This window comes from Chiroxiphia lanceolata, chromosome 4 (assembly GCF_009829145.1).
Source record: "Chiroxiphia lanceolata isolate bChiLan1 chromosome 4, bChiLan1.pri, whole genome shotgun sequence".
NCBI classification, from domain to species: Eukaryota; Metazoa; Chordata; class Aves; order Passeriformes; family Pipridae; genus Chiroxiphia; species Chiroxiphia lanceolata.
This window is the reverse complement of record NC_045640.1, coordinates 46,493,708-46,516,235: the sequence shown is the minus strand read 5'-3', so window position 1 is coordinate 46,516,235 and position 22,528 is coordinate 46,493,708. Positions and strand designations below refer to the sequence as shown.

The 22,528-nt window shown below is 38.2% G+C and overlaps 1 protein-coding gene across 2 annotated transcripts in view; it reads right to left on the bottom strand.

Annotated features, from left to right (window-relative positions):
- The window catches only part of TNKS (tankyrase), a 136,800-nt gene that overhangs the window by 36,462 nt on the left and 77,810 nt on the right, over window positions 1–22,528 (bottom strand). For both annotated transcript variants that reach the window (XM_032685098.1, XM_032685100.1), the window contains 4 exons: window positions 7,402–7,496; window positions 4,476–4,542; window positions 3,845–4,031; window positions 1,660–1,781 (listed from right to left, as the gene is read on the bottom strand). In XM_032685098.1, coding sequence (XP_032540989.1) covers window positions 1,660–1,781; window positions 3,845–4,031; window positions 4,476–4,542; window positions 7,402–7,496 — 471 coding nt within the window. The remainder of the gene's footprint in view (window positions 1–1,659; window positions 1,782–3,844; window positions 4,032–4,475; window positions 4,543–7,401; window positions 7,497–22,528) is intronic.

The following is a 22,528-nucleotide window of genomic DNA, read 5'->3' as shown; positions in this document are numbered from 1 at the left end:
TATGTTTTAAACCAGTAACCCATAAAAACCCATAAAAACCAGAGAGTCTCCTGAAACAGAGTTCTCTAAATTTCTAATAGCAAAACAACAGCCTTTACAATGAGATAGAACCCCAAACCCAATGCTAATAAGCAGCAATAGTACCAATAACCATCTTTTGCCCAGTTTCAGCCTTCATTAGGAAGCACTCAAGCTTTCACATTTCTGTTGGTCAGCAGGGCACATCCAAGTTTTGCAAAGGCAAGCTTTGTCAATAAACACAAAGATCGACATTTGCTTTGAAGAGTAGCAGCATTTTTAAGGCTTTGCAGATAATATCCTATCTATAGTTCCTGCTAATATGATGAACAAGCCCTAAAACACACAAAAATGTGAAATACTGCCAAACTTCAGAGCAACACCGAAAAAAACCCAAGTACTTGTTTTGGCCTTTGTGGGGTAATAGGGCACAGACCCCAGTGGCCCATGGTAAACAATATTATGCCTAGGGCAGGAATAGCTCAGTTAGATTGTACATAACGTCACCCGATCCTGGAAAATAAGGCCTTCCACTTGGACTGGAGACCACTTGGAAATCTCAAGTACAGGAAGCAAAAATTGAAAAATCACAGTCAAACACTTACTGAACACTGAAAGAAATACATCAGTAGAGCTAAAATATCCCGTTTGGCCCAGCTGTCTCTGCAGAATGAGCAGATGGAAAAGAGCAAAGAACATCATAGGACTATGAAGTGATCATTACACAGCTAAAGAGATGTCACACAGCGGGGCAGCTGATATACTCAGGAAGAAAAGGATAACGTCATTGCAAATTTCATACTGCTTTCACATTCAGTCTATAAATCTCTCTTCTCTATCTTGCTTCTAAGTTCAGGCTAGGATGCTGAGTCCTCCACAGAGGAAACAGAACATATGGATGCTTGGTACTCAACACACAGTGTTCTGATCACAATCACGATGTTTGTAACACTAAATATGCAGTTGTATCAGCCTACGGCTGAGATCTACCACTGTGAAGAAAATGTTCCACTGGAATAAAGTATCATAACTATAGTGGTTTTAATAATACCACCAGTCCCACTTAGCTTCAATATCTTCATTGCATCTGGGATACTGGCTGTGTTCTTTGCCTCCACTGCTTCTTCAAACAATTAAATAAGAGCAGGATACTGCCAGGAAAGTCTCAAAGACCCCTGTTTCCATAGCTAATGTGGCATTGTCAGTATTATTCCAATCCTGTAAGACCCTTTCACAATGAGTTTACATACCTATGAAGAAAAATTGTAATCCAAGCTTGTCAATATAAAACATGAAGGAAACACTGGACCACAGGACAGAATTTAACCCCAGAAAAAACACAGCAACTGACCAACAAAAAAAGAGGGTGATGGGGAAAAAAGAAAGAGAAATGAAAAAAGAAAAGGTTGGGGATTGGCTGGAGGGCTTCTGTAATCTACTAGAAGGAAGAAAAAAGTAATAAAATAATTTATATGGTGTTTTTCTGTAACAGTGATTTTATTTTAATATATAAAGTGTTTGATGGCAAATCCTCAATCTCAGATGATGAATGTATTTTCATAGTGTAGAAATAAAACTCCTTGACTGCCAAACTACCACCACATTTATCATAAAACAAATGGATTGACTGTATAATCTTACCAGTGCAGTCTCATGAGACTGTGGCTGCTTAAAATTAATGATCTCCAAAGCAAGTGTCTTTTTCACTTTGGCTAGGTCTGCCTCTCTGGCTGCTTGCAGTAAAGAGTGTCCTTTGAATTCATCTGTTAGAGGAAAAAGATGCATTTAATATTCAGCAACATGTCACATTTATAAATGTTATAGGAGACAGGTAGCTATACTCAATTATGAGGAAATAGGAGTGTTTCTGCATGTCTTCAGGTAGTAGCTGGCCTGGACACAGAACATAAAACATGTTCTGCTGAAACGAAAGGGACATTCTAAAGAAGAGGGGAAGTGATTCCTTAAGTAAAATCCTTATAGCTTTTCCCCCTCTTATCTTCCACCCACTTGACATTAAATACATATGTGACCTCTAAATTACCTATGTATGAGTTCAAATAAGCACAGTGCTATGACATATTCTTCAGAAAAAACACATTACAGTAGCTTTTCAAAAACCCTATTGTATTTACAATGACAAAAAATTCACTGTAAAGCCTAAATAGATATAATTCATATAAAATTATAAAAAATAACAACAATAAAAAATAGCAACAATGCATACATAAAATATTAAACTATTGGTCTTAAAGAAAGCTAACTGGCTAAGCATTTGAAGTCAGTCTGCTATGAAGATGAGAGACAGGTTTTGACGCAGATATGTCTTTGCAAGTACAGAGAAGTAATTTTGTTATGTTCACATCTTGTTTAGGTCAGCAACTAGTTCATTTTAGTTTTAAATAACTTTGAATGTGAAAAGGAATGAGAGTGTTTCTCTTAAAATATACATATGAAAGGTAGGTTAGCAAAAATGATGTCTGACCCTGGGAACTAGGAAAAAAAACCACCTTGATTTCAGTAAAAATATCAGTATTTTTCTTTCATAAGTGAGCTTGAAATACTGAACTTCTTAAAGGGGGGTTTTCTTCTCCCAGCTTTGTTTTAACATCTTGTGTATTTGTGGATTTATACATAGAAATAAATATTAATAACTTCTAAATTTTAATTTCAAATATAATTCAAATTTCTTTGTAAACAGAGCACTACTCAAAGTATAAGTACAAATAAATCCTGAAATAACAACTATAATGTAATTTTATTCCCAAAGTACAAAAATCAAACAACTCAAGAAGATAATAAACATGATACTTGGCATATGAAAATACAAGATGTCCCATCAAGATACTGTCAAATTTGACATAACAGTCACATTCGTATACAAATTTCAGTGGATATTAATGGACATGAATCCTTCCCCATTACTCTTGAGGAACTATACATATAGAAATAAAACGAAGTTTAAATAGATTTTTTTTTTTGCTTGTTAACTTAAATACATGGTAAATTAACCTTCCTCAGAGCCAGAAGCATCTTCCACTTTAGCCCAGAATACAAAGAAGAGAAGTAGGTAAAAGGTACTAATGTCCTCCTCTTTTCTCCTAGATTAAAGTTTTCTGCTGTACATGATCTCACCACCTTCACATGCAAAGAATAGTGACAGACTAAAACCTGACTATCTGTGATTGTGAGTAGTGCAGGATCACATGATTAGCGTCAGGGGGTTTTTGCTCTACTGGAAAGGTGACAGACAAAACCAAAAACTTTATAATTGAGAATCTAGTTCTCAAGAAGTTTTCTGTAATTTCATAATACTCTGTTTCCATACTTGTCTCAATTAATTATCTTTTACAGTTTATTACATTGAGAAAACAAATCCCTCAAAGAGGGCTAGCAAAGACACAGGAATTCAAATTAGAGCTGAAAGACTGTTTTGTAAGCAGCATAAGGATTGAAAAGACTGCAAAAGAAGGTGATGGAATTTCAACCTCCAAGTTTGCACACCGAAGGTACCTACGCTTTGGAAGCTTCCATTTAAGTGCAGTAAAGAGCCTCAATATAGAGGCTCTTATGTGACTCAATTGGACTTCAAGCATTAGAAAAACCACGGTCACTGATTCAGCAGTGCCTTAATAATTTTAAACTTAAGAAAACTGGGCAATATCACAAACAGTATATTAGAGGTACCTGCACACTTCAAAGCGAGCAGCACAGCTGCAGCTCCTCTGCTGCTTTGCATCCACTTGTGACACTCAAGGAAGCTGTCCTGAAAGGAAAGCATCCCTTTGCACCCACCACCAACTGTTTGCAGTCTGAGAACACTTACAGGTCAGTCTCTCCCTGAGCTCAGGCGTCGGAGCCATATCGACGGCGCTCTTGCCGTGGCAGTTGACCAGCGTGGGATCTGCCCCGTGGCTCAGCAGGAGGGAGCAGACCTCCACGCGGTTCTTGGAAGCAGCCTCGTGCAGGGGGGTAAACTGCCAGAGGTCCATAGCATTCACACAGGCACCATGCTGGCACAGCAAATAAAGCCTCGGATTAGTAAGAAATCATCTTCTACAACTAAAAAGCTTACAAATTTTCATTTTATTAAATAAAGTTGGTCCCACTCTTTCGTATATGAACACACACACAAAAAAAATAATTAAAATATCAGTATACACAAAAATACTGTTGAATCCTCAAAAAAAAATTGGGAATTTCTATGTAAGCTAATTTTTGCATGGAAAAATTCAAATAAATTAAACTCTACTATCAGTCCAAAGAAATTAGGTGGGGAAAAAACATGTACACTGTTCCACACAGAGACCTAAAGTTGCAGGCTTCTGAAATGACAATAGGATGTTTGAAACCTGTTACTACAAAAACAAAGGTCTTGTTTTTCAACTCTAGTATAAATAGTTCATATCTCATGCATACCTAAATCTACAGTAATTACTTTCCACCCTTCTGCTTACCTTAAGCAGCAGCTCTGTAACCTCATAGTGTCCATATGAACATGCATTATGAAGAGGCACAAGACCACTGTATGGAAGAAGGCAAATGACATTTATTTAAGTAGCATTTTTAAGGAAGGAGGAACAATTTTCTCTCTACTGAGATGAAAAGATCAAGTTAAAGCTAAACTATTTATATAAAATTCACAAACTAATGGAAAAATCTGACTTGCCAAACAACACATTACTCAAGTTTGACATTAAAATGTGGGGATTTGTTGCTTGGGGGTCTTGTTTTTGGGGCACTTTTTTGTTGGTGATTTTGTCTTAACAGGCAACAGATATTTAATCTACCACTAAGATTTGCATTAAGTGGCTTTGACATGATCTTTCTTGAAGCTATTAAGGAGGGGGAGAAGTCCCATTCTCCATTCCATTCGCTCACTAGTGTTCTGCTTCTGCCTAAATATGAACTCCTGTTTAAAATGATACGTGAAAAGTAAAATTCCCCAGATAACACTAACGTAACTCCTGGGTATATTATGAAGATGTAGAAATATCCATAGAAAGCAGACTCAAATTGCTGTTCCAGACTGTGGAATGACCTGATTTTACTCCATTTTTTATAGTACAACCTATTTAACTGTTCACGATACTTCTAAGAGAGTCCCTGTAATTTTTTGTACAGCTATGTTACTGCAGGCCATAGTTAAAACTGACACTAGCAAAGTAAATAACAGGGATTTGGTCATAAGCACAAGACTTAATAAAAAAGTCATGCATTGAAAAGGAGATGCAGAAAGGGCAATTATTGCTGAGGATAAAATGAATTTAATTCAAGCCAAGCAAGACAGGCTACTTACGGATCAACTATGCACAATACACTGAAAACAACAATTAACCCTTCACCGTTTATGGAAAATACAGAGAGTGATTCCCAGAATTGCAAAATCAACTCAAAGAGCATTAGGACAGCAATTAAGTAAACTTAATTTTAAAGTAGTTGCTCTGAGAAGCAGCACTGCATTTGTCACAGGACAGGGAAATTTGTTTGGGGAAATTTTCCAAACTGTTATTTTTCTATCATCGCTTTTCTTAATTACAACTTATGGGTGCATGTGTGGGACAGAGAGAGACTAGTCAGTCCACCAAGCACTCAAAAAACCTGCCCTCTTCCAAAATGATGGTCATCTCAAGGCCAGTCAGCAAAGACAATCACTACAGCAATGCACCTGGCCACTTCTGCAGCATCCCCTCCCCTTTCCTCTTCCAGCACATTGCAATTTTGTGCATGACAACTGTAAGGGAAAAAAAGGACCAGTGGAAAAAGAGCTGCTTCCGTGGCAAGGCTTCTCTTTGGGAGTAACCAGAAGTGGTGACCATTTTGAAAATGCAGCCCAGTTCCTAAAGGCTCTCTTTAAATTGACCCCATTGAAGAGAACCTAAGAGGTCTATAAAATCAATGTAATCTAATTTAGCTCCTTAAATGAAAAGTTACATTTGTTTATAGCATTACTTACCTATAAATTATGTATAAATAAGAAACAGTAAGGTAAAACAAAACAACACACTGATTGTAAATGTGTGATGCCACTGAAAAAAAGTGGGAGCTTACTAGGATGTTAGATATTTCTAAATACATTTGGGTTAATTTAAAGTTTAATACAGAGTAAGTATATTGGTTTTCCTTTCTTTGTTCCCTTTCTTTCCCCTCCTGCTCCAGCACCCAGTTCAAGTTCAACTTAGTTACTTTTTACACTTTCTAAGCAAATCATTCAAATCTCATTACAGCATCCACACTGGAATTTTCTACCAACTGATGCTGAAATTTTTGAAAGGTGTAAAATACCTCAAACTTGCCTACTAGTGCTGGATCTACCTGAACAGGTACTAAATAGAGCTTTATTATGGGATTTATGTGTCTTATTTTCTTCTTATGGTTTTTGGTTGTTTTTTTTTACTTGTATAACACGTCATTATGCATTTCACAACAATTCTGATTTTAAAAAGCCATTGGGGTGAATGGATGGACTGAAGTGCTACAACCAGTCAAACTTCAAGAGTTTAAGTACACTGAGGACTGGTTTGGAAAGAAAGGAAAAAAGCTAAGAAGTTGATTAAAAATCTTTTAACACTAGGTTGGACTCAGCAGAAAACGAAAATATAGGAAGTGCCTCAGATTTGCTCATGGAGACAGAACACACACTCATTAATATCTTACTTCTGAATACAAAATGTATGCCTTTAACAGGGGGCTCAATTTCTACAATGTGAGGAATAAGCCCTTCTAACAGATCATCATGAAAATCATCACCTTACAGATCAGAAACGTGTGGCTGAGAACAATGCACAATATGGATAATTCCACATTTCAGACTGCTGTGTACTTTTTGTGATATCTTACCTAACTACCATCCTTACTGCAAAAACAGAATAGTTTAGCTTCTACTACATCTTGATTTTTGCTGGCAGCATCAATCAAGATACATCTCCAAGGACCACAAGTTGTGAGCACATGAGCATTACTGATGTTACCTGGAATTACATCCATACATATGCAACAGCATAATGAAACTACAGATAGGTTATTCAATGCACATTTTTCACTAAGCCCCCGTATCTTGCCCCCACTGTCTTCTGTAAAATAATGCTGTTAGTCCATGATTTCACAGGGTAGTCTGTGCATGGAAGTAAAGAACAAAGATTGGAAAAAAATTTCAAGTTGTGAAAAAAGACCTAAACCAAGTGCAATCGTAACTGTCTGTTCTCAGGGCTCTAACAAAGGTTCATTTACGATGAACCACACTCAGATTTTGGAAGCAAGTATCACATTCTCAGCCAACTATTTGAGATTATGCTGCAACATGAACCAGAGAAATAAATCTTCATCTTGATTAATACAAAACCTCTGCTGCAAACAGATACTAAATCAGTTAATTTTACATACCCTTTGTCCTTTGCATGCACATCGGCACCATGCTGAAGCAGAAGCTGGACTATCCGCACTCTGTTGTAGCCTGCTGCTAGGTGTAAAGGAGTGGACTGTAAAAGAAAAGATGAAGAATGGGAGCCACATAAATTTTAACTCCTGCACTTTCTGCCACTGAAGTACCGTTAGTTTCTCTTACACATTGCATCAAGATAAGTTACAGTTCCCTTCTGTGATTAGCCAAATTAACAAATACACAGCATGTGCAGGCCCCTCCTCTTGTCAATCCAAAATATGTTCCTTAAGGTGGGGAAGAATACAAGTATTCTTTAAGGCAATAAGAACCTCCTAGTTAAAACTTAATTTAAATTATGGCCCACGTTTGGTTTGGTTGGGGATTTTTTGTTTGTTTCTTTTGGTTCTTTTTTTTTCTTCTTTTGATGCCATGATTTTAGTTTTAAAATGCTGGAGTTTGGGGGTATTTTTAACTCACAAGTAAATTTATACAGTTTAGGCTGCATACTCACTGGTTACAAGACTGCTTGTATGTACACTTGTTGCAACAAGTGCAGAAGAAGCAGACTGCAGAACAAGAAATAATGCATTTATACCAAAGCAGGAATGTTTGTCTTCAGTTCCTCACCAAAAAAGTAGCTGTATGTGTTCTGTACTGTACTGTGCTAAGACAGAGCAAAGTGTATGCAGTTTGCAGTTTCTTGCAAAATACAGATCTGCAGCAGTAATGCACCTTGCTGCATAACAGAGCAATAACACCTTTCTCCATAGATAACTTGTATGAATTTTAACTGAAAGCTTTTGAGTTGACAACAGTAATTCTCCTTGAAGTTTATTTGAAAAATATTTTTATTACAAAACAAATTTTGTGTGCTGTCTCAATCTGAAAGGACTGGTTTATTACACAAATGAGTAACACTGTTTCCTTCTTCCCAAGGCTCAGCAGCAGACGATTTGAAAACAATCTTTGTTGCAATTTGTGGCATGCAACCAAACAATACAATTTTATTACAGTAATACCCCATACATAAACCAGCTTGAAACATGGGAAAATTTACATATCTCACAGTATTATGCCAAGTACAGATTTATTGTCAGCATTAAAACAGCGTTATACAGTATTACAAGTGAGACATCACATTTCACTATTATTTCCAGGAATACACATTTAGTATGTCCATAACTTGTAGTAGTATGTATTATATTTCATTAAAGTCTCAACACATTGCTACTTTGCTCCAGAAAGAGTAACTACTTTGGCACCTACCATGTGTCCTGTGTATCACAGTGAGGACACAGCTTGTACTATCAGAAATGACAGCACAGGGTATCTCTGAGGAAAACATCTGGATAACTCAGTTAATTTAGGGAAGCAGTTATGCAAGTTTCCATAAGACCCATCTTCAGAATTAGCTATACTCAAAATAAGGATCTCTAACATCCCTAACCCAAAGATCCCCAAAGCATTTCCAAAGTACAGAATACCAACAGCAACAAAACATGTCCCACCTTTTAAGTATTCGCCCATTCAAATTGTTAGGACCTATTACTCTAAGAAGCTTCTACTACTGAATTAACAACTTACATTGATCCAGAAGGCATTACATTCTTTTTACATCTGCCCCGATTATAAAATAGTTGGCTTATGCATATCATAAACAGTAAGGAAAACGTGGATAAAGATGATGACACTATTGATATTAGCAGAATACTTCAGTACTGTTTATTCTGACAGTTGCCTTGGTTTGGCTACTAAATCAAGCTTTATCAATTGAATTAGTAACTCAGAAAACCTGAAAGGAATTTGAAATGGGCTGCAGAAAAGTAAGTCTATTGAAAGGTCTAAACGCCAGAAGGAACTGGAGCAAGCACTAAACATTTGGACCACTGCAGGATCCTTTAACCTCACTATGATTAAACTACATCCATTCTTGTCTGTATGCCACTTCTAAAACAACGATGGCAGACTTCCAAAATGATGTTTTACTCATATTAAACATCATTAACAGAGATGTTCTCAATAAAGATACATCAACCCCAGAGTCTTGTTCATTCCTTAAAATTAAAAGAAAAACTACTATGACCCAAGCTGGGACTGGACACTTTGTATTTCTAGGATTAGTAGACCTGCACTTGCCAAATAACTTCATTAGAGAAGGAACCCAAAACATTTCAAGTTTATAGTTGCAAAACAACATAAGTGAAGCAAAACAGTGTCATACCAAATCTTCGGACAGCTTATACCCCCACCTTTCAGAAAGGTGAGCTACTTTCTTCTCCTTGGGCAAGGCCACACAGACAGCCCAGTCCCATGAATGAACACAGCATACCATGTCTTCCCCAACACACCAGGAGTATTTAGCTGCAGCCAAGCACCTGACATCTGGCCTTCTGATCCACAGCAACTTCAGTGAAGCTGCATCCCATGCTGTGGCTGCCTCTCTAAAGAGGAGTCAACTGATGCTCCCTGTAACCATCCCTGGAGATGGGTCTGAGATCTCCACTGGTCTGCATGTTTGACTCTGCAACTGCAAACCATGTATCCCAGAGGAACACTCAGTGCTGGAGAGGAAGGGAGTTAGAGGGCCACAGAGACCACTTGACTGATGGGCAAGGACAAGTGAACACACACACGTAGGTGTGCAGAAGCACTGATCCTGGAGGACTGCTCCTCCTGTATCCACAAGCCAGCACTGCCAGTTGCTCATTGGTTTGGCTAAAAGGCTCTTATAAATGCTGTCCTTACATATGCTTCAGGAAGGAGAAAGCATGAAGGTCCTGCCTTCATGATTTTTTTAAAAACTGCTTTTCCCTTCTCATAAGAAAGTGAATTCATTAATATTATAGTTAACAGTTAAAAATACTAATCTGGAGTTACAAGTTTGTATGCTAATTACAGAACCTTGGTACCTAAAAGATAACGTTGTGCAATATGAACTACTCATTATATGGGATTATGAGCCCTAAAAAAACCAACAACAACAAAAACAAAAATAACAACAACAACAAGTGAATGATGGCAGCAAAGACTGGCTTTTAAAATTAACATGCTATGTAAATAGCACCAAAGAAGTAGAAACTATCTATCACAAAAAGCGTTATTATATACTGCACCTGCAAGGTATATCAAGCAAATTACTTTGTATTAAGAAAAGAGATTTATTTAGGCTATCAATTAACCCTTCCTCCCATATCTTGCAATACTTGGCAAGACTTACTAACAAAAATCCCTAGAGGGCACTTACCTTCCAAGACTCACAGTCACAGTTACCAAGCCAATCACACTGTCTTGCTTGCTAGTTTAATTAAAAAGAGCATAACTCCATTTTCATTAAGTAAAGTAGACCCTCATGCAAGATGCTCACATTACTTGAAAGTTTTATGGCAGCTGTAATTGAGTCAAAGCAGGTACTGTGCATTTCAAGGAACATCACTGTACACAGGATGGCAAATCACTGTCAACCCGTATACCTACGATTTATACTAAAGCAGGTATTTTTGCTTGCAGTCTTTTTGATAATGTGTTGCCTGGGAATACAAGATATGCACTTTTTAGATTTAAAAAAATGAATATATAGCAGTTTGATATTATTTTCAGTGAGACTTAGGTATTTTCACACAGCTTCATTATCAACAGCTGATCTGTTGACCCCTGTTTAAGGTCAGCCACCTTGGACTTGCCATCCCCTGTTCACAGGCCTCAAACAGCAAGGGTCCCGAGGAATCTCCAGCACTGCAGGCTGCTGAGCAGCTTCTACTGAAATCTGGAAATTGGTTTCAACAAATTGCCCACAGGCAATGTGGGAGTGCTGGCTCCAAGCACCATCCGCTTCCCTCCCTTATCTTGCTAAAGAGTCTTCAGCAGCTCTTAGATGGTAACGCTGCCACTGCCTCAAACGCTTCATTTTCAGATTCAAATTGCACATTTTAAGGGCAACTTTAAACCAAGGGATCTTATGTAATGATCTTACATTATGCATTATCTGCATGATTAATAACAGCTGCAGGAACTGTTGTAAGAACTAATATTCCCTGTCCTTGCTTCCAACTACCGAATCTTTATATAATGCTATCTGATAATGATCTTAATCAATGCATTTCTCTCATTCTCAAGTTGCCATCCAGAAGGCTATTAAAATCAACAAACAACAATCTTATTACATATATGATGTCTCACCATACATCTTATTTACAACACTACATAGTCATTTAGAATTAATTAAATTAATTTAACCTTCTACAAGAAGGACATTCTTATGATAAAGAGGCAATGCCCTGATTTTGAGAGCAAGTTCTGGCCTTGAGATATTATGACTACTCTCACGCTCAGACGGTCCCCACAGGGATATGCACCAGTAAGTATGGCTCTTACACAAATAGGCAAACAAGTAACACTTGGAAAAAATATCTAAGGACATTTGTATGCTTATTGTTAACTCTTCTACAACACCATGTTGACAAAGGACATTTAAAAAAGAAAAAAAAAAAGGAGGGAGAAGGAGGAATTTTAAAATGTTTCCTGTAGACTTTAATATATGTGACTTTTTTTACCATGTTTATAATTATCTTCAGGTTTGGTAGATTTGGAAATTGCAGGTACGCAGCAAATTCCCATTTAACATAGGTCAAACAAAACTTTTATTCTAAGCAGACCATACTGCCCGTAGAGAACAGTAGTAATAAAAGTATCCTAAAGCATTTCTAGTTTGTCTTACAAACTCCCTTCAGAGGAGTGTTTCACCTTCTTTGAATGAAGGGAAGAGCAGAAAGGTTTCTAATTGTAGAAGGGACCTTCATTTCACAGTTTTATACAAAAGTGTTTTGAAAGATGTCCTGACTCCTCGTAAGGCAAACAACTTTCTCTTCACTACGTTAGAATTTATGACAGAATCTTTCTTTTTAATCACATTAGTCTGCGCTTGATGCTGTTCTCTTACAGACATCTCTAAAATGAACTGCATCAATCACGAGGGTACACCAGGAAGACATTCCGGATGCAAGCAGAGTACCTCTTGTCACCACTTTATCATTCTGATTAATGGAGTAAGAAAACAAGTTGCAACAACATCACAATCTTGCAGACACATTCCTGAACTTTTCCACTGTGGAAGTGATCAGGCTTCTCAGATACCAACTAGTATTCTAACTTTAAACAGTGTACCCATCTTACACCTTTGTTTTTAAATGCAGTTCTATGTTTTCTTGGGAAATACCTCATTGACATTTGTTTGTATGGTGCCAAGCCTGGGTTTATATACAAAATATTTCCTTCTGGAAACACGTATTTCAAGTAACTCAAAATAATTATTTTATATTCATGCCACAATGCTCTTTTTTACACACCAAGTACTACAGAAACAAAGGTCCCTAACCCTGACTGAAGATTCATGCTCTTAATAAGCAAGAAAGGGCCTGTGCTGTCCACCACCCACACAGCTTGTCAACTGCCGCCAGCCAGATCGTGCAGCTTCCTTGGTCATTTTACAGCAGTACTAAGTTATTTAAATTCATGGTTGACAATTACGCTTTAGGGACAAACTTAATAGATGCTGCTCCAGGAAAACAAGTAATGTTGGACTGCTGACTGTAGATGAGCTAGCTGCAACTCCAGAGATAAATAAGCACAGGGATGAAGAGCTTAAACTACTTATCTAAAAAATCCTAAAACAAACAAGTAAACAAAACCAAAAAAAACCTACAAATAAACAAAATTCCTAAAGATAAGGATTATGAAATGCTTAAGGAAGACATTTCTCACTCCGCTGTTTCCAGTGGTAATTCCACTGCTTCATCTTAAGAACACAGCCAGTAGTACTTAATTAGACAGACAAACAGGACAGGCTTAGTACGGTAAAATTCAGGAAAACATCATGTCACAAATTTAATACAGTGCTTCCTAACAGCTAATGCCAGGGAAAACGAACTGAACAGCTCACTAATTCAGAATCTGCAAGTCACATGGTATCTTAATTTAGCGCTCTGGTATATCAGATGATCCCTTAGCAGGTGTAGGGGTAGTGGTGGTGGTAAGGAACCAACTGTTTTGAGCTGCAAACCAGCAAAGACAAAACCAGCTTGATTTCACAGATACAGTAGTGCTAGGGCAGAGCATCACTGGGCAAAAATGTTCATAAACCACAGGAAATTATAAGAGTTAAAAACCACAGAAACAGAAGACTAAAAATACTGCAAACACACTGACAGAATAAGCCCTCATTTGGAAAAGGTTTACTTGGGTGAAGACCAGGACTCTTCTACTCCTCATATCCAGTGAGTATTCAACTCTATTGTTTCACAGGGGGCTGTACTGTCCACACTATTCACTACTAAATGTTTCTTTAGTAGATCTGACCTTTGAGAGACAACACAATTTTCTGACTCCACGTCTGAATCTCTAAGACTGTGTGACAAGGGTTGGCATCAGTTCTACACATTAACATAGTGACCTGTTGTACTGCAAATTGGATTAAGTGTTGACAAATAAGGGGGCAGGAGATTTATCACAGAAGAGCTTTTTTAATCACCTACATACCTGGGGTAGGGAAGGACAAACAGGATGACAAGCATAATTTTGCAGAAGGGTAGACAAAGAAATAACTGGAGTGTCTCTGTCTCAAGGTTAAAAGAAGGCAGAACAGTAAATAAGTGGTTTTACTTTTCTGCTCAGGAACGCCTTCTGGTAGCACATAGTGCCACCAAGCAAAAGAGGGTAAAGGGCAAAGACGTCTTTCCTAACAGGAGAGAAAACATGCAAGCATTGCAGGACCACACAACAAAAGAAAGTTTCATCCGCAGAGGCAAGCTTAAGGTGCATGTTTGAAGACAACCATGAAAAAAACCTTACTAAATTCCAGAAGAAAAACCCTGTCTCCCTCAACCAGCAGGTTTCTTCAGACGGTGACACTTGACTTGCAAAATTATAGAGATTATTATATTTACACTAGGATGACAGATCCTTAATCCATGTAGATAGCTCTGGAAGTTATTCTCTTAACAGTAACTATATAAAAAAAAGACAATAACTCAAATTCATTATTTCAGAGAAAAGGAAGCAAAATCAAACCTGAAAGAGCATCATAACTTCCCAAATATTAATGAGGAAGCTTAGTTCCCTAACAGCTCCATACCAAGGTGCTGCCATTACTTTCAGATGCATCCAGAAGGACAGACTAAGAGGGAAATTGTAAAGGGCTAGGAGAGACACTTAAATCTTTAAATGAGAAAACTGTTGATCTCTGAAGGATTTTACTAACAGCAGGTCCTGTAAACGGGGCACTAGTGATCCTTGACATCTTCCTAAACAAGAATTAAAATGCAACACCCTCCTCCCTGTCCCAAAACTCTTCTGTACTTGCACGTATCTCGACCTAACACCCATTTGGCAAAATAGTTCCACAGAGGATGTGTCAAAAAAGCTGAGCAACCTCCCTCACAAAACCACAGTATACTCAGAAAACTGACACTTACAAGAATCTCTTCCATTTCTACATGCAAATAATGAATGTTTAGCTGGGGATGGAACTGCAATACAAAAAAATTCTGGAGCTTCCAACATGAAGTAGCATTTGTAGTTTTCCCAGATTCAGAAGCACAGAATACATCTCTGGTAGCACTCAATGACACAAGGGGATGAACTCTGAGATGGATTATCAGAGAAGCAGAGGAGTATACACTGTTTCTTTGGTGACAGATGCTGACAACTGAGGGAATAGTGGCTTACTGAGCTACAGAGAGAAGAAATTACAGTAAATATCTACTCTCTTCTCCTAAAGGAATGTTGCTGATGTTATTTAACACTGAAAGGAGATGTATGCTGCCTTGAAAGACATGGCAGAACACTCCACAGAAACTACTTAGAGTATCGTTGTGTCCAGCATGGCCATTTTTGTTGCTTCTTTTCATCAGCTAGAATCTGTCAGAAATTCTAGTCTGAGGTGAGGCACTGAGGCATGACTGGCTCTTGCTGAGGCCAAGGTGAGAAGAAGAAACTGGCCCAGCAAGGTTAACTAAAGTCATCAGAGGGTATTCAAACCCCTACTAGTCCAAAGAGTGGCTAGTAACATCCGCCAGCCAGAGAAAAAAACTCATCTGGGCTAGTGGACTGAGAACACAGGCACACAGGATTTTCTCATGGCAACAGCTGGAACTTCTTATTTGTTAAATTGCACACTGGAAGCTGTGATTCAAGTTTAGTGCACAGGGAAGAACAGATGCTACTCCTGCTGGTTTGAGCAATGGGGCCCAGAGAGTGAAGTTTCTGCAGTTTTTGAGAGCACCTTAGTGCCAGCCAGCACAGTCTGCAGCCCAAGTCTCAGCCCATCAATCTTGTCAAACTGCAAGCTGCAAATGCTTATCAGTCCAGGAGAGCAAGATGAGACAACTTTCTCTCCTCTTCCAGCACCAATACATATATTTTTAGTCGTGCTGTCAGCCAGGGTCAGAAGCCTTAGAATCCTGTGCTTTAATTATTTGTTCAGGCTGCTGTTCCCGCTTTTTAAGGAAATAATTTTGTTTTGTTCTGGCAGCACAAACAAGTGTTAACAAGAGGTTCCTGTCCAAACAGTCATGCCAGATAACTGGGGAAGGCCTGCATACCAACGTTAAAGCAATCTGAAGAAGATGCACACTGGAACACCAGGGAACCAAAACTGCTGTTTTTTTTGCTGTTGCAGTCTCTTTCTACTTGCTATCATAATCTTCATAGAGTCATAGAATATCCTGAGTTGGAAGGTACCCATAAGGATGATCAAGTCCAATTCTTAGCCCTGCACAGGACAGCCTCAAGAGTCACAACCGCATGCCTGAGAGCATTATCCAAACATTTCTTGAACTGCGTCAGGCTTGGTGCTGTGACCACTTCTCTGGGGAGCCTGTTCCAGTGCCCAATCACTCTCTGCGTGAAGAACCTTTTCATAATATCCAACCTAAACTCCCCTGACACAACTTCAGGCCATTCCCTTGGGTCACCACAGAGAAGAGATCAGTGTCTGCCCTTTCTATTCCCCTCATGAGGAAGTTGTAGACTGCAATGAACTCTCCCCTCAGTCTCCTCTTTTCCAGGCTGAACAGACCAAGTGACCTCAGTCGCTCCTTGAAAGGCTTCCCCTCAAGGCTCTTCAGTATCCTCACTATCCTCCTTTGGATATTAATAACTTAATATCTTTCTTATATTGTGGTGCCCAAAGCTGCCACAATATTCAAGGTGAGGCCACCCCAGTGCAGAGCAGAGCAGGACAATCACCTCCCTTGACCGGCTGGCGATGCTTTCCCTGATGCCCCCAGGACATAATTTGCCCTCCTGGCTGCCAGGGTACTGCTGGCTCATGTGCCACTTGCCATCGATCAGGACTGCAAGTCCCTTTCCATGGTACTGCTTTCCAGCATCTCATTCCCCGGTGGGTATGTACATCAATCTTTTTCCCACTACAGTCGACTAACAATCTTTTATTTCCCTTTTCTATTTACATATCTTATTATTTTTACCACTTCTCCCATTCCATCTTTATATATTTACTTTGCTTTGCCTCCTTCCCCTTCCAACTAGAAACTTTACGGGCTTTAGTTTGTAAGATTTTCACATAATTATGAAAGAAAAGCTTCTTAGAATACAATAATTTGACCATTCTCTTTACTAACATGAATTCAAATCAGCATTTCACTCATTTTATTGAAACAGGGGTCAGAATGAACTCTGTTAAGAACAACACTTGCAAATTGATTGCGTTTCAGCTTCAGTGCTCTGTATAAAATAAGTATTTATACATCATAATTTGGAATCAAATTAAAACATTAAATATAAAATAATTCATAAAATTAAATACACAAAACGTTCCTATTGCATTACAGTGATAATTTACAAATTTTAGAATTTAATGCCTTTATAATCCAGTCAAACAGACTTCACTGTTCCTTTGAAGAGAAGCCTTGCAAATACAGGAAAAAAGGCAGAGAATTTATCTTGTACTTCCAATTGAAAAGTTACGGTTATTAGAACATGAATATTCTAAAGAATTTAATCTGTAAGAAATAAGTTTCTTTTATAAGTAGACATATATTACTTGGAAAAGACTAATCAAATCACTTCAATTTTCTTGTTCATCAATGACACATCCATCATCAGTTACAATGCCCTATTTTGGCATTTTCCTCCCCTTTTATCATTCGTCTGCTGCCTCCTCAGTCAACTTAAACAATACTTTTAGAAATGGTTATGTAAATACACCTCTTCTTGCATGTAAGTATTTGCAGTTCTTTTCATTTAGAACTAAACTGATGACACTAAATTATCCATACAACCTCTGAAGTCAATGATGGGTTTGTATGAGCAAGTGATAACTGATGTGCTGAGAGAAATCAGAGTCAGCAAGGGAAGAAAACACAAGGGCTTTGGGTGACTTAGGAGGTGAAAAATGTTTGGATGCTATCAGTGCCTGTTCTACAGAGAAGGTGCCTAGGGAGGCCACAAGGGTAAATGCAACTACATTGCTGGTACCAAGTGACACCTGATGCAAAACCTTACAGTTGGAATTGTCTTTAATAGTAGCTATAACACACTCAGACTCATCTACAGGGGAAATGCCTGCTAAAATAATCCAGCATGATGCACTAATCTTCAGAAAGTGATGCTGTGAAAGAAACGGTAAGTTTTTTTAATAATAAGCTAAGAGTGGTAGGTAAGAGAATTATGTCCTTGCAGACAGCATAAAAACTACTAACAAAAGCAACACTGGGAATGCCATGCTAATGCATACCTTCTCTTGGTAAGGGCTTGATATAGTGAAGGAAGCCAGCATGACCAACAGTAAGTGAAAGAGTTTACTAGAATTAAGAAGACATTATTCAAAAAGCTGAATTTACAAGCTGAAGAAAATAACAAGGATCACAAATTCCAGCAGTTTAGAGGCAGAAATACAAGTAGACAGGCAAAAACAGTTTAAGTTGTAACTGGTGAAAGGAATTCAGACCAATCATACTTCTTGCAACCCACTAAGAGCACAGAGTGCACCAGCCAGTCCAGTGTGGCAAGGTGATGCTAGGTCAAGAAATGGAGTTCTTACAGGTGAGAAGACATTGTGAAGAACTAAAGGAACTCTTTGCATGATATACATCTTAAAAGAAACAATAACTCATACCAGGATCCTGGTGAGTGAGCATGTGCATAGGGGAAAGCTTGGCAAAGGATTTGTCTGAAACTAGTGCCATGGTCTAGTAACCACAGAGGTAGTGGATCAAGGGTTGGACTTGATGATCTCAGAGGTCCTTTCCAACCCAGCTGATTCTACGATTCTATGAAATCCTTGCCAATGGTTTATATGAAAGATGATGTTAGGTCATCTTCCAGAGATGGGAAACAGTGTACAACTAAAAGATAGATGCCACAACAGAGGAAGGCCACAAAGTACTTTAATATCAAATTCAAAAGTGAAAAGCAACATGAAAGCAGAACAGTTTACTTCTCAGTACTTCTCATGTTCACATAGAGGGATTTTGAGAGAGAAGTGACACCAAGCATAGAAATAGCACCTACAGTATTCACTATAGTCAACCATATACAGAAGTCAAATGCATACAGTCCATGGACATTTCAACTCAAAACAATCTCAGCAAGCTCTGTGAAGGGAAGGGCTCCGCTCTCGAGATCGCAGTAGAAGAAACATCATCAGTACTCAAATTCTGGGTGCTCTGTGTTAGAGCCAGATCTAGAGCACAGCTTTGAGTTAATGTACATAAAATATTACATGGCAGCTCTGCCCAAGTCTGGCAGTTTGACTTGTTTTCTCTTGACAGTAGATGGATAATAGCATAATGCAAGAAGTCATCTCCTGTGTGAAGCTAATCATCAAGGGGAAAACAGTTCATGAATAAAAAACCCCCATACCTTCAAAACATTTGAAGGCTGCCTGAGGAGCACATTGATTAAGATCTAAAGCATAAGATTTCCTGAATTTTACAGAACAATGAGAATGACTACAGAGAAAACAATTTCTTTCCAGCCCTTCAGCGCACAATTTCTGTTTGTGGACACGATAGACTATACTTCAAATAACAGGTGAAAAGATACTCACTGAAATGTCTGGGGGAAAATGTTTAGGATCTCATAACAGAAACTTAGAGCAGATGGATCAGTTTTACATTTTATTCAAAAGGTATCATCTTTGGCTATAGAGGATTTTAAGTGACAACGGGGATAGAAATTCAGCCAAGTTATCTATACTCTACAAAGTCTGCAGAGGGATTATTGTGTTACCCACTCTGACCACACTTGGCTGATGAAATAAGATGGGATCACAGCATAAGAAAGTGCATAAGTTGTCACTATTTCTAAGATGCATGAAACCTGGGAACTATCTTTTTTTTTAATAAACAAAATGGTGTTTTAAAGGCAAAATACAGTTGTGGTCATTTTTGAATGTTCTTTTATATGTGTACTGCATTGGACACTTCTGCACCAAGCACAACTTAAAGATTATAGCACTTGTTTTGTAATCTCTTTGTAATGTTGGAAATGTCATCTTTTTTTATAGTGCACTATTAACTAAATCCAGAAAATACCTTTAATTTTGCATGCAGAATTTGATTTAAAATATTTAACCTGGCCTAGTGAAACATGTGTCTGCCCATGGCAGGGGTGTTGGAACTAGATGATCTTTAAGGTTGCTTCCAACTCAGGATATTCTATGATTCTATTTATCAATCCACACACTCATACCCCTAGATATACCCTTGATATGTGTGTTTCATGAAACACATACAAGCTCAGTGCCAGCAAACACCACAGTGTGTATAAGCCATCAGCCAGGGTCAGCTTTACACTAGCAAACATTAGCTAACAGGGTACGTGGTTATTGCTTATTTCAATAACTGCAGTTCCACAACACTGTAATCACGCATCATGAATCTTCCGGCTAATGTTTGCAGGACCACAAATAAAGAACCCAAAATCTGCACACTTCCCACCCACAAAAACAGTTTTATACCACTTCATCAAAACCAAGCTGACATTTATGCTAGTAAGCAGTAAGTGAGCAGATTTAGCAAGGGCTTGCCCATCAAGTTACTATGGAATAACTGTTTTGGATTTGTGGAGCTGTCTTTTTTTCTGAAATGACATTTTTTAGTTAAATTATTTTTTACATTTTTATTTTATTAGATTAATCAAGGAGAAAGTATTCATTTTGAACCAAGAATCCACAGTCAACTGTTATTCTGTATGAGGTATGATTCCATTGCTCCTCTCCTTTGCACTAGTTATTTTTTTGTTGTGGATATACTTTGAGAGTAGACTATATTAACACACCACACAAACAATGTATATCAGCAGAAAAAGTTCACAAAATTTTGAGGAAGATGAAATGTAGATTGTGACAATAAATATTACATGTGACAAAAAAAACCCAAACACACATGTAGAGTCCATACTGAGATTCAGACATACCCTTAGGCATGACAAAAAAGGCTTTGCATTAGGTATCTGCTCACAAGTCTTTTGCTCAAATATGCAGCTGTCGTCTGTAGAAATGTATATTTTCACAACATTCAAACAACACCTTTTATTGTACGTGAAATAATTTCTTCCAAAATATATTCCGTACTCATCTGAACATAATCTCTATGACATAGATCTACAGAACAAACAGACCTATATGTTTATGTAGTATTAGTTTTCATTTCTACCTGTAGCACAAGAAGAATGCACACAACTGTAAAGGTTTACAGTTTCACTAGCACACAGTGTGTTCACATCTTGCAGTACATAGCATTTGTCTTCAGTCCTCAGCTCCTAAAGCCAAGATGATTACAAGAGAATCTAAACCTCTGCCCAGGTCTGTAGGTTTAATAACTGTAAAGGAAAAGCTTGCAAAAATGTGGATCAATTGTTCCATAAAGACTCAGAAAGTGGAAGGCATACCAATTTTCTTTCAACCTGCAAGATTTTTCATGAAAATGGCTGCGAACAACCAGAATTCTGGAACAGGGGCTGGCAAATTCACTTATCAGCAGCAAACTGGAGACTCCCTGGTAAGAGGAGACATAACTCACCGGATCTTGTTAGAATTCAATTTCTGTTTATCAGCCCTTTGTTTACAGGTTGATCTCTCAATAGAGAGAAAGAAGGAGAGGAAGCACAAGAAGGAATGTGCAACTCCATTCAACAAAATGTTACTTGGTATCAGAGATGTGCCATAGCAAAAGCTGAGGGGCACTTTGTCCTCTTCACAAAACACACATATGCAAGACTTTTTGCACTGGTTATTTCAGGTCAAGGATGTTGGTACTCAGCACTGCATTGCAGACCTTCTCAGAGTTGGACTTCTTACAGTTGGACTTCTGTGCCCTGCGTCAGTGAACCTGAATCATGTCATGCATGAGAAAAATAAACATCTCTATGGCAAGCAGGAATGGTCTGAAGAAACAGCCTCACCCAAACCCAAGAGGCAAGTATGTCTCCTATGACTTACAAAGTTTAATGAAAAGGCCTGATTCTGATATTCTGGATCCAGGGCTGTCTACAGCTGGTTTGGAAAGGCATGACAACAAAGGCATTGCAGAGCCATAATACCAAGTAAGTAAGGACTGGTACTGGGAGCTGTTAATGACTGAAAACTGCTAATAAACAAAGAAAGGGGCACCACAAGTCAAATTAAATTTCACCACAGTGAAATTAAGTGAGGCAGGACCACACGCACGCTAGGAATGGCCTTTTAATTATTAAGTTATTAGTTTTCTTTCATGGGATCACTACCTTATCCACAGTGCTGGATGGTCCTGTGCTTGGAAAAACTGAAGTGTGTTGTTTGCAGGATCCCTGATTCACTTGTTGCAGAAATTTCTACATTCCTAGTTTCTGAGAAGCAAGGTAGTGAGGGAAAGTGCAAGAAAAAAGATGATGTAGCTGCGGAGGAATTGCATTCTGTGCTGCCTTCTGGTAGTAATTCCTGCCTGAAGATGAACTAATACCCAAGACCAAGCTATCACAGGTAATGCTATTGTATTTTCTGTTTTTCATATGGTTGATCCAAGATGTAAACAACAAAATGCAGCTACAACAAATCAATGGAAACTTCGAAGTATGAAGCATGCATTTTATTTTTCAGAATAATAATTTTTTTATGCTCCAAAGAGCTCAAAA